The sequence below is a fragment of the Lolium rigidum genome, chromosome 5 (assembly GCF_022539505.1).
Source record: "Lolium rigidum isolate FL_2022 chromosome 5, APGP_CSIRO_Lrig_0.1, whole genome shotgun sequence".
Lineage (NCBI taxonomy): Eukaryota > Viridiplantae > Streptophyta > Magnoliopsida > Poales > Poaceae > Lolium > Lolium rigidum.
Window position 1 is genome coordinate 9,529,960 of NC_061512.1, and position 16,922 is coordinate 9,546,881.

General features: G+C 47.3%; 1 protein-coding gene across 1 annotated transcript; it reads right to left on the bottom strand.

Annotated features, from left to right (window-relative positions):
• Positions 1-9,965: 9,965 nt before the first annotated feature.
• On the bottom strand, positions 9,966-13,174 carry LOC124655454 (receptor-like protein kinase 7). Its single transcript, XM_047194346.1, has one exon. The coding sequence runs from the start codon at positions 13,081-13,083 to the stop codon at positions 10,174-10,176; it is 2,910 nt and encodes a 969-aa protein (XP_047050302.1). The 5' UTR covers positions 13,084-13,174; the 3' UTR covers positions 9,966-10,173.
• Between the last annotated feature and the right edge of the window lie 3,748 nt (positions 13,175-16,922).

A 16,922-nucleotide genomic window follows, 5' to 3' on the forward strand; every position in this document is an offset into this window, starting at 1 on the left:
CTCCCGTGAAACCTAAGTCCGGCCCTAAGCCCGATGCCGAGTGCTATTACCGCAAGGAGAAGGGACACCGGAAGCGTAATTGCTCCAAGTATTTGGCGGATCCGAAGAGCGGCCTTGTCAAGAAGAAGAAAGAAGGTATATCTGATATACATGTTATAGATGTTTATCTCACTAGTTCTCGTTCTAGTACCTGGGTATTTGATACTCGGTTCGGTTGCTCATATTTGTAACTCGAAACAGAACTAAAGAATAAACGACAACCGCTGAAAGATGAAGTGACGATGCGCGTTGGAAACGGATCCAAGGTCAATGTGATCGCAATCGGGACACTTCCTCTACATCTACCTTCGGGATTAGTTTTAAGCCTAAATAATTGTTATTATGTACCCGCGTTGAGCATGAACATTATATCAGGATCTTGTTTAATGCAAGACGGTTATTCATTCAAGTCTGAGAATAATGGTTGTTCTATTTTTATGAATAATATCTTTTATGGTCGAACACCACAAAAGAATGGCTTATTTCTGTTGGATCTCGATAGTAGTAATACGCATATACATAACATTGATGCTAAGCGAATTAAATTGAATGATAATTCTACTTATATGTGGCACTGTCGTCTTGGTCATATTGGAGTGAAACGCATGAAGAAACTCCATACCGATGGATTACTTGAATCACTTGACTTTGAGTCACTTGATAGATGCGAAGCATGTCCGATGGGAAAAATGACTAAGACTCCATTCTCGGGTATGATGGAGCGAGCTATCGACTTATTGGAAATCATACACACAGTATGTATGTGGACCAATGAGTGTAGCATCGCGCGGTGGTTATCGTTATGTTCTAACCTTCACGGATGATTTAAGTAGATATGGGTATATCTATTTAATGAAACATAAATCCGAAACTTTCGAGAAGTTTAAGGAATTCCAAAGTGAAGTAGAAAATCAACGTAACAAGAAGATTAAATTTCTACGATCCGATCGCGGAGGTGAATATCCGAGTTATGAGTTTAGCATGCATTTAAAGAAATGCGGAATACTTTCACAATTGACACCGCCGGGAACACCACAACGAAACGGTGTGTCCGAACGTCGTAATCGAACTCTCTTAGATATGGTTCGTTCTATGATGTCTCTTACCGATTTGCCGTTATCATTTTGGAGTTATGCATTAGAGACAGCCGCATTCACTTTAAATAGAGCACCATCAAAATCCATTGAAACGACGCCGTATGAATTATGGTTTAATAAGAAACCTAAGCTGTCGTTCCTAAAAGTTTGGGGTTGCGAAGCCTATGTAAAAAAGTTACAACCGGACAAGCTAGAACCCAAAGCGGAGAAATGCGTCTTCATAGGATACCCTAAGGAAACTATAGGGTACACTTTCTATCACAGATCCGAAGGCAAGATCTTTGTTGCTAAGAACGGAACCTTTCTTGAGAAAGAATTTCTCACTAAAGAAGTGACTGGAAGAAAAGTAGAACTCGATGAGATTGAAGAATCTCTACTCGTTGATCAGAGTAGCGCAAGACCGAAAACGTTCCCGTACCACCTACACCGGCAACGAGAGGAAGCTAATGATAATGATCATGAAACTTCAAATGAGACAGCCTACCGAACCTCGCAGATCGACAAGGGATCGTGCCACTCCGCATTGGTATGATCCTTGTCTAAATGTCATGATTGTGGATAACAATGATGAGGACCCCGCGACGTATGAAGAAGCGATGATGAGCCCAGTATTCCAACAAATGGCAAGAAGCCATGAAATCCGAAATGGGATCCATGTATGATAACAAAGTATGGACTTTGGTAGAATTACCCGATAGCCGCAAGGCCGTCAAGAATAAATGGATCTTCAAGAGAAAAACAGATGCCGATGGTAATATTACTCGTCTATAAAGCTCGACTTGTCGCAAAGGGTTTCCGACAAATTCAAGGTGTTGACTACGATGAGACTTTCTCACTCGTAGCGAAGCTAAAATCTGTGAGGATTTTGTTAGCAATAGCTGCATTTTTCGATTATGAGATTTGGCGTATGGATGTCAAAACGGCGTTCCTTAATGGAGACATTGAGGAAGAGTTGTATATGGTACAACCCAAAGGTTTTGTCGATCCTAAAAATGCCGACAAAGTATGCAAACTTCAGCGTTCAATCTATGGACCGAAGCAAGCATCGAGAAGTTGGAACCGACGTTTTGATAAGGTGATCAAAGACTTCGGGTTTATACGAAGTGTCATGGAGAGGCCTCGTATTTACAAGAAAGTGAGTGGGAGCTCGTAGCATTCCTGATATTATATGTAGATGACATATTATTGATTGGGAATGATATAGAACTATTAAGCAGTGTAAAGGGTTATTTGAATAATAGTTTTTCAATGAAAGACCTTGGTGAAGCATCATACATATTAGGCATCAAGATTTATAGAGATAGATCAAGACGTCTAATAGGGCTATCACAGAGTACATACCTGGACAAGATTCTAAAGAAGTTTAGAATGGACGAAAGTAAGAAAGGATTCTTACCTATGTTACTGTGCAAGGTCTTGAGTAAGACTCAAGGACCGGCTACGGCAGTAAGAAAGAGAAAGGATGAGTCGATCCCCTATGCCTCGGCAGTAGGCTCTATCATGTATGCCATGCTATGTACAAGACCGGATATAGCACATGCCGTTAGTTTGACTAGCAGATATCAAAGTGATCCAGGAATGGAACACCGGACAGCGGTCAAGAATATCCTGAAGTACTTGAAAAGAACTAAGGATATGTTTCTTTGTTATGGAGGTGACCAAGAGCTCGTTGTAACAAGTTACACCGATGCAAGTTGGAACACTGATCCTGATGACTCTAAGTCTCAATCTGGGTACGTGTTTATATTGAATGGTGCTGCAGTAAGCTGGGCAAGCTCGAAGCAGTGCACGGTGGCGAAATCCTCAACAGAATCGGAGTACATAGCGGCTTCAGAGGCTTCATCAGAAGCGGTATGGATGAAGAGGTTCATTGTAGAGCTCGGTGTGGTTCCTAGTGCATTGGACCCATTTGTCATCTACCGTGATAACATGGGTGCCATCGCCAATGCACAAGAGCCAAGGTCACACAAGAGGCCGAAGCATATCAAGCTGCGTTACCACTCGATTCGCGAGTACATCGAAGATGGAGAAGTAAAGATTTGCAAAGTACACACCGATCCGAATGTAGCGGATCCGTTGACTAAAGCTCTCCCTAGGGCAAAGCATGACCAACACCGAATGCCATGGGTGTTAGGTATATTACAATGTAATCTAGATTATTGACTCTAGTGCAAGTGGGAGACTCGTTGGAGATATGCCCAAGAGGCAATAATAAAAGTGGTTATTATATATCTTTATGTTTATGATAAATGTTTATATACCATGCTATAATTGTATTAACTCGAAACATTGATACATGTGTGATATGTAAACAACAAAGAGTCCCTAGTAAGCCTCTTAACTAGCTTGTTGATTAATAGATGATTAGTTTCATAATCATGAACATTGGATGTTATTAATAACAAGGTTATATCATTGTATGAATGATGTAATGGACACACCCAATTAAGCGTAGCATAAGATCACGTCATTAAGTTATTTGCTATAAGCTTTCGATACATAGTTACCTAGTCCTTATGACCATGAGATCATATAAATCACTTATACCGGAAAGGTACTTTGATTACATCAAACGCCACTCGCGTAAATGGGTGGTTATAAAGGTGGGATTAAGTATCCTGAAAGTATGAGTTGAGGCATATGGATCAATAGTGGGATTTGTCCATCCCGATGACCGGATAGATATACTCCGGGCCCTCTCAGTGGAATGTCGTCTAATGTCTCTCAAGCATATGAATAAGTTCATAAGAGACCACATACCACGGTACGAGTAAAGAGTACTTGTCAGAGACGAGGTTGAACAAGGTATAGTGTGATACCGATGATCAAACCTCGGACAAGTAAAATATCGCGTGACAAAGGGAATTGGTATCGTATGTGTATGGTTCATTCGATCACTAAAGTCATCGTTGAATATGTGGGAGCCATTATGGATCTCCGGATCCCGCTATTGGTTATTGGTCGGAGTGAGTACTCAACCATGTCCGCATAGTTCACGAACCGTAGGGTGACACACTTAAAGTTGGATGTTGAAATGGTAGTACTTGAATATGGAATGAAGTTGGAATATTTGTTCTGAGTCCCGGATGGGATCCCGGACATCACGAGGAGTTCCGAATGGTCCGGAGAATAAGATTCATATATAGGATGTCATTTTATGTGAATAAAATGATGCGGAAGGTTCCATGGAAGGTTCTAGAAGGTTCTAGAAAAGTCCGGAAGAAACCACCAAGGAAGGTGGAGTCCACATGGGACTCCACCTCCATGGCCGGCCAACCCTAGTGGGGGAGGAGTCCCAAGTGGACTCCCCTAGGGGGCCGGCCACCCCCCCATGGAAGGTGGAATTCCCACCTCTAGTGGGAGGGAAAGTTTCCCACCATATGGAAGGTTTTGGTTTCGGGTCTTATTCGAAGACTTGGACACCAACACTTGGGATCCACCTATATAATGAGGGGCCAAGGGAGGGGCCGGCCACCCCAAGACCACAAGCTGGCCGCCCCCATAGAGTGGCCGGCCACCCCTCCCAAACCCTAGCTTTGCTCCTCCACTTCATATTGCCCGCATAGCTTAGCGAAGCTCCGCCGGACTTCTACACCGCCACCGACACCACGCCGTCGTGCCGTCGGATTCAAGAGGAGCTACTACTTCCGCTGCCCGCCGGAACGGGGAGGTGGACGTCGTCTTCATCAACAACCGAACGTGTGACCGAGTACGGAGGTGCTGCCCGTTCGTGGCGCCGAACCGATCGTGATCAAGATCTTCTACGCGCTTTTGCAAGCGGCAAGTGAACGTCTACCGCAGCAACAAGAGCCTCTTCTTGTAGGCTTTGGAATCTCTTCAAGGGTGAGTCTCGACAATCCCCTCGTTGCTACCGTCTTCTAGATTGCATCTTGGCTTGGATTGCGTGTTCGCCGTAGGAAAATTTTTGTTTTCTATGCTACGTTATCCTACAGAAGAGGCACGGGCCGGGCGATGGGCTTTGTCCATTGTGTGCGGTCCAGGAGACGAAGACCCACATAATGTTCTCTTGCCCCGCGGCCCGTTTCCTCTGGAGCTTCCTCCAGGAGGCGCTGGGGCCTGAGTGGCAGGCCTCGGCCCCTCGGTGAGTTCATTGAGGCCCATGCGAACAACACCGGTAGGAGGAGGCGCCTCTTCCGGTTGGTGTTCGCGGCCTTGACCTCGGACCCCGTGGATCGTGCGTAATAAGATGGTCATCGAGCGTATCTTACCTCGACGCGCTTCTGACTCCTTATACTCTTTCTTGGCTTTGTTGCAGCAGTGGTACCCGCTGTGTAGGTAGCGGGACAGGGAGCGCCTGGACGGCATGCTGGAGGATCTTCTTGCGGCGGCACGTCGCCTTTCTACATCGTCCAGCCTCTGAGTGGCCCTTTTCTATGGGGTTGTATCGCTTTTCTAGTTCTTCTGGGCATATTGTGTTGTTGCCCCAGCAGACTGTTGTTGTGTGTGGTGTCTTCGTGGTGTTGTATCCGAATCATGTATGGTTGTGGTTGCTTTATTTATAAAGCGGGGCGAAAGCCTATTTAGAGGAGGAGGAAATAAGCAGGGGAAACTTAGTCTCTATCTTGACACACAAAAGCAGCTAACGTCTGCTGAGAACAAACTTCGTTTTGTAAGTCGTGAAGTTCGAAACCCAACTCTAATTTTTTTTTGAGTGTTTTGAAAATCAGATGGTGCAAATCCGCTGTCGAGAAGAAGAGGCTACTACAAGACAATTCTGCCAGGTAGCATCAGCAGCAGTGAACCCGGCGATTTTACCGGCGCCGGTACCTACAGGCGTTGAATCCACCATCAATTGCCGTTTTGAGATTTGCGCCTCCTTTTGCGGTAGAAAAGTCTGTTCCAAGATACTAGACAGGAAAATTGCAGATACAGCAAAATACAACTGACACACGTCATGTCCGCCCACCACTTTCTCGTATCGTCGTTCTCATCTCTCTCGTTCCCTTCCAGGCCTGACCGGAGAGAGCCTCCCGCCGCCACGAAATACCAGCACCGCCGGAATAGCTCATTCCACCGCCGCCTGGCCCACCATGTGCCTCCGCGTCCCCGCTCAGGGCCGCCGCTCCCACAGGTCGACGCTTCCCCTCGCCGCCCCTGGAGATCATCACTTTCCGGACCTCCGCCGCCGCCCCCGTGTTAGCGAGCAACCAGGGACCGTCCTGGCCCGATTCACGAAGCTGTTGCAAGGTGTGGGGAATCCCTGCCCGGCGGCTGCTCGCGACCCGGCGTTCCGGCCGCAAGCCGCCTTCGGATCTGGCATCCCCTCCTCATGCAGGTCCTCCCCGTCGCGGTGGTTTAGAGCTTCGTCGGGTATAAGAATTGATCTCCGTACTCTGTACATGCTACCTCTTCCTCCGGCCAGGGATGGTTGTGGGAATGGGAGATGAGGGGCTTCCTCTGGCTTCGTGCTTTTAATGATCTCGCTAACAGAAACTCATAAGAAACGGTGAAATTCTGATTTCCTCTCTTTTCTGTGTGATGATTATTGTTATTTTTTCTTTCATGTTTTGTGAGAAGCTCCACTGTGTAAATTTTAAAAGCATTTGGCTTGGACGGAAGGAAATCAACTATACAAAATTTTGAACATATTGGTAAGCTGTCATTCAAAATAGTACGGAGTACATAATTTGCAGGTTTCACTTTTTTTTTGAGGGAATTTGCAGGTTTCACTTAAGTTTATGAGGATGGTCTTTATTTTCACTAATATCCGTGCATAAACTATGCCAAATATTTCAATATTTTTTTTGCTAGTGTTGCACTAAACTACGAATCTTACATATTATTACTTTGTGCTTCACTAAACTTCCAATTTACGGTAAGGTTTCACTCTAATTCCAACGTTGTACCAGAAAAGACTCATGTCTGGTGACTTTATGTTTCACTCGTAGATTTGATAATCGATGATATAAATCACATTTCGAGGATGCTTCGAAAATTGTAGCTAGATTTTAGACACATGTTTTAAAATATTTTTGATGTGGTAACAAGGTACATGATTCACTAATTTTAAAATAATGTTACATGCTTTAGTTAAGTACCAATTGGAGATAGTGTTGAGTCGGGGTGTTAGACTAGTAATTTAATATGATAACATTTTCTACATGATTCACTAGTTTAAATTAATAGTTCATGCTTCCGTTATGATTAACTAGATTATAATATGTTAAACAATAGAGATAAATCATGAAAACATTCTTCTAAATCATATATTGTTTTACTTGTAAAAAACATACAAACAAACCCTTCATTATTGAAAAGAAATCAAGCAATTGAAATAAAATGATGTAAATAAAAAACTGAAAAAACCTCCATCCTTTCTAGAGTTCTATGAAACATGTCCAAGCAAGTAAACCCGCGGAAGGGTTTTACCGAACCACTAGATATTGCATTGATGCACCAAAAAAGGGAAACCAGCTCTATCCTTTTCTTACTAATATGAGACAAGGCAAACCAAGTTCAACACTCCCATGATTCCATGATTGTAGAAGTGAAACAATTAGATCATTATATCTAAAACAACATCAATAAATCATGGAAACATTACTATGCTTTATATATTGTTTAACTTGTAAAACACATGCAAACAAACCATTCATTATCAAACAGAATGTGGAGAAATTGAAATTCTATGTGTGAACAACCTCCATCGTTTTAAAACTTATATGAAATATTCTTAACCGAATGAAATCGCGGAAGAGTTTTACCAAACCACGAAGATATTACATTGATGCAAACAAAAAGTAAAACTAGCTCCATCCTTTTCATACTAATACCAAACCACAAAGATATGACTTTGTGGAACCGTCTATAAACAAGTGAATCCTTAGTGAAACCGATATAACATCGTACCAAACCACAATGAAACTATTGTGAAACATGAAACCTATGTGGAACCTAGATGCACCAAATGACTTCTCGTACCAAACGATGCTCCTACTTTGTAAAACTATGTATATACGAGTGAATCATAAGTGAAACCAATATAACCTCATACCAAACCTCAATGAAACTATTGTGAAACATGAAACCTATGTGAAACCTCGATGCGCCAAACGACTGAATTTCTCATACCAAACGATGTGCCTAGTTTGTGGAACCGTGTATACACGATTGTATCCGAAGTGAAACCAATATAACCGCGTACCAAACCTCAATGAAACTAATGTGAAACATAAAACCTATGTAAAACCTAATTTTTTGGCGAAATATATCTGTACTTATCTGAAACCTAATTTCCCTTATGATTTTGTTTTTAAACGGTTATGAAACGATGCATTCTTTGGAGCTTGATTGAAACATTGGTGGTACTTATCTCGAAGCTTCGCAAGGGCTCATTTGTAGTCAGATTCAGTCTAGTTTCACAAATTTCAGTGCTCTTCCAAAGTAGTTCCAATTCAGTTTATGGTCAATTTCACAATTTCAATCAGTTTCACAAAATATATTGCAGCTTCATTGTAGTTGCAGTGCAGATTCTATCTAGTTTCAGTTTATAGAATATTTTACAGCTAAAGAAATTAATTGAAATATTGAATGAGCTCATTTTTTCAGTACAGTTTCAATATAGCTTCACATTTTTCACTATAATTTGTGATACTTACCAAAAACTTGGTAGTGGCTAGTCTAGTTTCACATTTACATCAGTTTCGTTGTTGGTTCGGTGCAGTTTTCATCAGTTTCACATTATCAATTTTGTTTCAGTTTTCCGGTGAAGTTTCGATGAATTTTCGGTGTGTTCAGTTCAGTTTTTTTACGGGGTTTTCAGTTCAGTTTCATTATGGTTTATATGTTTCACTCACGTTTCAAAATTTTCCAGTTAAGTTTGGATGTGTTTCCAGTTCAGCTTCATTATGGTTTACATGTTTCACTCAAGTTTCAAAATTACCAGTGATGTTTGGATGTGTTTCCAGTTCAGTTTTATTATGGTTTATATGTTTCACTCACGTTTCAAAATTTCCAGTGAACTTTCGATGAAGTTTCGATGTGTTTCAATTCAGTTTCATTCTTGTTTATATGTTTCAGTCACGTTTCAAAATTTCCAGTGAAGTTTCGATGTGTTCCAGTTCAGCTTCATTCTGGTTTACATGATTCACTCACGTTTCATATTGGTTCATATGAACGAGCAATAGAGCATTATAATACACCGGTTTTAATTAAGAGAGTGTGAGAATTGAAAAGAGGAGAGAGATAGAGTCAGAACCGGACATAAAGAACAGGCAGGAGCACGTGGGTGGGGTCACAGAAAAAGAATACAGGAATGACAGGAAACGAATACAAACATATACGTTGTGGTGGTAAAAGATGCTCAGCGGGTCCCATAGCTTGCTGTCATCAAGTGATTGGCTTGGGAGACTACGGTACCTACAGGCGCCGGTAAATAAGAGTTTTCGCAGTGATATAGTGGTAGTGGTCAGTCCCCTGTAGAGACGTGCAAGGAAGTCTACGCGGTTGCCTGAAAAACGTGGCGGATCGCCCAACTCCGCAATGATTCCCGGACGGGCCACAGAAAGCAACAACCGCGCGCGATCGTGACGCCTTGTGCTCATCTCAGCGATACGAAACCAATCCTGAACTGAATTCCCGGGACGGTTTGGAGCGGAGCGCGTGCACCCGTGCAGCTGGAGAATCCTTTTATTTTCTCCGAAGAGAACTGAGGCAGAGAGTCAAAGAGAATGTATGTTTGGCGAGCGTTTATTTTCACTACTTTAACCTGCCAAATGGTATGTACTAGCAAGATTGTCTCCCCTTCTCTCTGTCCACTTGCGATGACAATGATGGAACATGATCTAAAATGAAAATTACACAACATGTCGTCTGTATCGGTAACTATTCTGCCAACATTCTCTACACACATGTTATTACACACACTACACAATCTACATGTATGCTACATCTCGGCCGTTCCTTTTTCAATCTGGCAGCACTCACGACTCCAAAATGTTTCAGTTGTCACATATGACCAACTCCCCCTCCATGGCCTAGGGTTTTTTCCCGATAAGTGGGCATGCCTCCGCCCTACCTAGGGGATAGCGATCTTGACCTCCATGGCTTTGCCAGAGGAGGCGTAATCCCGTCCGCCTACAACCGCGTCCTCTAGCATCTGCACCACCGACCGCATCGATGGCCGCATCGCCGGCGTACGGCTCGTGCACAACACCGCCACCCGAAACACCCGCATCGCCTCATCCTTCTCCCACTCCTCCGCGATTGCCTTCCCATCCAAGACCATCATCGCCTTCTCCCTCCCATCGAGTCGTCGCGCCACCCACTCCACGATATCGTTCCCATCGACGATCGCGGCCCGACCCGTCACCAGCTCCAACAGCACCACGCCGAAGCTGTACACGTCGCTCTTCTCTGTCACCTTCCGCGTGTACGCGTACTCCGGGGCCATGTACCCCACCGTGCCCGCTACCATGCCGCCCGACGACGCGTCATTGTTGGCAGCGACGTCATCGAGGATCTTGGCGAGGCCGAAGTCGGCGATGCGGGGCTTGAAGGCCTCGTCGAGGAGGATGTTGCTCGACTTGACGTCGCGGTGGAGGATCGGTCGGTCGCCGCATCCGTGGTGGAGGTACTCCAACCCTCTCGCCGCCCCCACCGCAACCTCATACCGATCTGCCCACCCGAGCCCGCCACCCTCAAGCTTGCGCGCCGCCGGCCCATGCAGCCGCTCATACAGGCTGCCGTTGGGGAGGTGCTCGTACACCAGCAGGCTGGCCGCGCCGTCCTCGCTCGTCACACTGCAGAGCAGCTTCACCACGTTCACGTGACGGATGGAGCTCAGCGTCCCCACCTCAGCGTCGAACTCCCGGCACCGCACCGACGACGCCGAACGCCTTAGCATGGCAGCGGTGGTGCTCGAGGCGGCGGCGCGGGTCCGGGTGATGTGCTTCACGGCCACGACGGCCCCGTTGCCCAGCTTCACGCGGTACACGTTGCTGGACCCGCCGCTGCCGATCAGGTTCTCGTCGCGGACGCCACCGACGATCTCGCGCTCGTCGAACGCGAGCATCCGGAACGACTTCACGTTCCACGACCCCTTCTTCGCGAACAGCTTGCCGCCCGCGGCCATGGCCTCGGCCTCTGCGGCCTGCGCGCGGTGGAGGCGCCGCTTCTTGATGAAAATAGTCATGCCAAGAACGGCCAGCACGACGGCCATGCCGGCGAGGAGGCAGGTGACGAGCGTGCGCGCGCGCGTGCTCGAGTGGTTTCCCGGTGAGCAGCGCCGGAGGAAGCCGGCGCCGTTAGTGGCGCACATGCCCGGGTTGCCTTGGAAGCTCTCGTCGTAGGCCGAGATGGCGAGCGACGCCGGCAGCGGCCCCTCGAGCTGATTGTCCGACAGGTTCAGGTAGCTCAGCTTCAGTTCGGCGAGGCTTGCCGGCACGGTGCCGGAGAGCTCGTTCCTGGAAATGTCCAGCGAATTCAGCCGCGACAGGTCGCCCAGCTCTGCCGGGATCGCACCGGACAGCTTGTTGCCAGCGAAGTACGCCGTGCTGAGCGCCGAGCACGCGCCGATGCTCGCCGGGATGGCTCCGCTTATCCCGTTCGCTGTAATATTGATGCTGTCGAGATGGGCCAGCTTCCCGATGCTCGCGGGGATCTCGCCGGAGAGCTCGTTCGAGGACAGGTCGACGCTCTGGAGGTTCCTGGCGTCGCCAATCGAAGGCGGTATCGCGCCGGAGAACCTGTTGCCGGCGATAACGAGACTGGTGAGAGACGCCGCGCTCCCGATACCGTGGCCGATGCCGCCGCTGAACCGGTTCGCCTCGAGGTCGATGATCTCAGCGTTGGGGAGCGCCCAGATTCCGTCGGGCACCTCGCCGGACAGCTCGTTCTTGCTGACCCGGAACCTCAGCAGGGTCGTGCAGGCCGCGTAGCTCGACGGAATTCCCCCCGAGAACCTGTTCTCCAGCATGAGCAGCTTCAGCATCTTGCCTTTCTTGCACATGTCCGGCGGGATGGCGCCCGTGAGCGCGTTGGTGGACACGTCGATGAAGTTGAACTCCGACCAGCTGCCCAGAGTGCTCGGCAGCTCGCCGGTGAGGTTGTTGGTGTAGAGCGAGAGGTTCACGAGCTCCCTGAAGTCCCCGAACTCGGCGGGCACCTCGCCGGAGAAGTTGTTGAAGAAGAGCTGCAGCGAGACGAGCCGCGTGAGGGTGCGGAGCTCGGAGAGGTCGCCGGTGAGCGCGTTCATGGACGCGTCGAAGAACCGGAGGTTTGTTAGCTTGCCGAACCCCCGCGGGAGTGTGCCGGTGAGGGAGTTGTTGTAGAGCTCGAGAGACTGGAGGTTGACGAGCTGGGTGATCGCCGCGGGGATCTCGCCGGTGAGAAGGTTGTCGGCGAGCTCGAGGTCGACGAGCTTAGTGAGCCTGCCGATGGTCGAGGGGATCTCGCCGCCGATGTTGGCGGCCGAGAGGTAGAGCGCGGTGAGGTTGGCGAGCGCGGTGATCTCGGGCGGGAAGGAGTCTGTGGGGGTGAGGTACGGGTTGTCGCCCGCGGAGAGCCCGGCGAGGCCCGGCATGGCTCGCAGCGCGGCCCACGGGAACGCGCCGGAGAAGGCGTTCTGCGTGAGGTTGAGGACGCGGAGGCGTGTGAGCGGAGAGAGGTCGGGGATGGCGCCGGAGAAGGCGTTCATGGCGAGGTTGAGCTCCTCGAGCCCCGCGCACGCCGCGACGCCGGCGATGCCGCCCTCTAGCGCGTTCACCGGCAGGGAGAGCGTCGTGAGGGAGCTGAGCGAGCTGCATAGTGTGTCGAACGGGACGGAAGTGGCTGATAAGTTCTTTCCCGGGATGGAGATGCCGGTGACGGAGGAGCCGCCGCGGCAGGTGACGCCGGTGAAGCTGCAGGGTGAGGCCGCGGCCGCGTCCCAGGTGGAGAAGAAAGCGGTGGATGTGGGAGGGATGGTGAGGGAGGCCTTGAACGCCATGATTGCGGATAGCTCGGTGGATGAGGCGGCATGGAGGACGGCGGCGAGGAGGATGAGGAGGAGGTGGTGGAAGGGACGGGCGGGCGGCGGCATGGCTAGAACGGCGGAAGGTTCGGGTGTCAGTGTTTGGACTCTGGGCTGACCGGTTCGATCAGTTTTTAAGCTTGGGCGTAGCTGGTGGGCCCTGCCTCTGTTCTGGAGTACACTGTCGTATTGTCCTATCCGTTGATTCATCTTCTCAAGGAAAAATAATACTCTCCTAGTATACTCCATTCGTGTCGTTAAATTACATGTCTTACTTTTATCTAAGGCATCTCCAACCGAGCTATCCAAACAGACGCGTTGGGCCGTTCGTTTTGGGCCGTTTGGGTGGCCGAACGGACACCCGGACAGCGGTCCGCGTGTACGTTTGGGTCGCTCGCTGCGCCCAACGCGCAGACGCAGCGCATATGTAATAAAAAAATGAAAATGAAAATGGAAAACAAAAAAATTAAATTTAAACTAGTGGTTAATTAAACTTAGCCCTATTTTGGGCAATTTTTACACAAAAGAAAGTCCTATATGGGCTTTAAACTAAAAAAAAAAAAGCAAAACCCTATATGGACGCCAGCCATGCGGACCAGGCGGACACGCGAGGACGCCGCGTGCCATCCGCGGCCACGCAAACCCGGCCCAGATTTGGGATGGGTTTGCGTCGTTCCGGACGCCGCGGCCATCCGCATTTGCGGTGCGTCGCCGCGTTCGGCCGGATTTTTGTCCGACTGGACCCATCCGGACGCGCGGGCGCGGGATGGGTCGCCGCGTTGGAGATGCCCTAAACACCCAAATTTGAATAACCTACTACTAATCCTTGATACTCCTTCCGTCCTATGAAAATAATGAAATATACCAGAGATTGACCAAATTTAAATGAACTAAACACAAAGTAGTGTTTAAATACATTTGAATTTTGATAAATCTCAGACATATTTAATGGGACAGAGGGAGTACTTTGATTCATCGAACTTTTTTTTATTTTTGGCTGGAGTGTCAATGGTTTCTATGAATATTTCTGCAAAATCTCGTTTGTTCTTCATGCATATTTAAAAGACTTTTAATGTTGCCTGCAAAAAGAAAATTCTAATGGAACACTTTTATTCATCTAAAATACTACTCTTTGATTCATCGGAATTTCTATTTTCAGCGGGAGTTTTACTATTTTTTCCACAATAATTTGTAAATTTTTATGTAAATGAGGGAAGCTAGGATGAGATATTTATTTTGTACTAATCTATCAACAAATGTGTAAACCATGCTAATTAATCATTAAAACTTATCACGCACCACATAATCTGTGATTCACAAAAAGTTATATTTTCGGTGGAAGTTTTACTATTTTTCTCTGAATGTTTCAATAATATTTGAACTTTTCTGCAAATGAAAAAGGCCTCTATCAGTTTTCTTCTTCTATGGAGCTGATAATGGATGGGGTTGTTAGCAAGTGCTGAGAGTGTAGGATAAGATTTAAAAAATGCACTACCTATGTATCAACAAATGTGTAAACCATGCTAATTAACCATTAAAATAAATCAAGCACTACTTGCTCAGCTCTTTGCTTTGCTTCGAGTGTATAATAAGCACACTCAATAATTAGCATCGGTTAGTTAGCCAGTGTCATGTTTGGCAGATGGATACGAGCGAGGGGGGCCCAATGCACCTTATTTGTATCTTTTCATTCAGTGTCATGTGATCAAGTCCTTTGTGGAAGCATGAACAGTTGGGCAGGTGCAAGTCCTTTTAAAGCCCATCTCATTGTCACACCATTACTAAATTCAGATGCTTATTCAGTCCCTTCAGATTGTTTGAAATGGTTCGATGCTATAGTTTAATTACCAGTACGTATTACAAGTAGGTAAGTAGGTTCAATTGAGTTTGAGTGTGGTTACAGTGAATGAAATGGGGGTAATTCGTGTCCTAATCTTGACATACACTAGCACTAGGCAATTCGTGCTTGTCATAATCTGATATAAATTTTTCCAAAGCGCGCACGCGAGAAAAGCAGTGACAAAGCTTGACGACAGTGCGAGTGGGATTGATATGTGACTTGATATTTATAATACAGATGAGAAATCGCCGATCGAGACAGTGCGATGGTGAGAGCTATGTGTGACAGAGCATGTATGTATGCATGGCGCTATCAGCCTACTGAACTAGATCATGGTGTTACTGATAAATGGTGGTGGGATGTATATGTATATACTACATACATATACATTGTTAAAATTATAGAACCTAAATATTTGTCTATGTTCATTCGCAAAAAAACAAAAAAATTGTCTATGTTGTATTATGGTGAACCTCTGGAGTTATGTATATAGAGGTACATGGAGAGAGGTAAATTTGGAGGATCTATAAACACAACTATCTCTTGCTAAAAGATATTTTTTCAAATCAAGGGAATTTCTTTGTCTTATCCATTAATTAAGATGATGGTGCCAAGTTAATTAGCGAAAAATCCGGAAAAAAGCAAACAAATACTCTAACACCATGGTGCCACACCCACACTCTCAAACATACCACTTCATCAGGACTAGACGGCCTTCACCACCGCAAAAGAGAAGACGCTATGACTGTTATGGCAGGAGTAGACACATGACGCTCAAATGCTAGTAGAGAAACTGACCCTCAGAGGAGTTGTGCCAAAGCAATGCCGACGAACAACATCGATTGAAACCTCGTCTAGTCCCGACATGCCCAAGCGACTACCAACGCCACCTTCCGAGACTGCCAACATCCTGACTTACTACCGCTTGCACTGGAGTCACAACGCGACACAACTCAACCACCGCAGCGCAAGCTTCAGAGGGAAACTGCTCGCTAACCATGGTTGCCGCACTAATATTCTGAGCCGCCACTCCATCTTAAAAGTCAAACTGCTCCTCTGACGCGCGTTGACCGTAGCAAATAGCCTTGTCGCACTAGAGACACAAATTTGCCACCCAAGCCATGGAAGAAACTACTCCGGTCCATGAAGTTTCTATCTACCATGAATACCGAGGCCGCCGCCTTGACACACAACCCCCATCCTGGGCCGCTGCCTCGACATCCACCAACTCGGATGCAAGAGAAGCCACATGCAACCGCCAAAGATTACTCTCCAAGGCGACGCCCACAAGAGAGATGTAACGTTGACTTCGCCGTCCCCCCTCCCGCTCTGACTAACCGAAGCTTGGGGTTTCACCCGAAGAGCCCAATCCATAATTAGCGGAAGAGAAATTCCACGACGAACGCCTCCATGGTGGGAAACAACATCCACATGTGTTGCTATCGTCCGCACCGACCCGAGAGTTGGGGCAGGATTTATGCCTAGAACTAATCCTCTATGAGAGAAGGCTTGGTAGACCGGACATGAACACTTGGGAGCGCTCGCGCCGTCGGAGCAAAACAAGCCATGCCATACAACTCCATTGCTGACCACTAAGAACCTTGAAGCAACGTGTGAAGAAGCATCTCACGTCTTGAAGAAAGCTGCCACACCTCCACCAGGATGACCCACAAACAGGTTGACCTCGACCTAGGGCCGATGTCCCATGTTGCTTGCTGTTTCTGTCTGGTCGTCGGAACTGCAGCAGGAAGCTCGTCGGCTTCTTCTCGGAGGATCTCCACGGCGCCGCTGTCGCCGTATTCTATGGCTGAAAGGCAGCCCCTCCATCGGAGGACTACCACGGCGCCTCTGTCGCCTTATTCTATGGCCGAAGGGCGGCCTCTCCATCCTCGTGCGGCGGCGACAGGCTGTCCTCAAGGCAACAACAACCTCTGCAAGCCGCCTTTGCCGGCTCGGAGGATCTACAGTTTCGGCG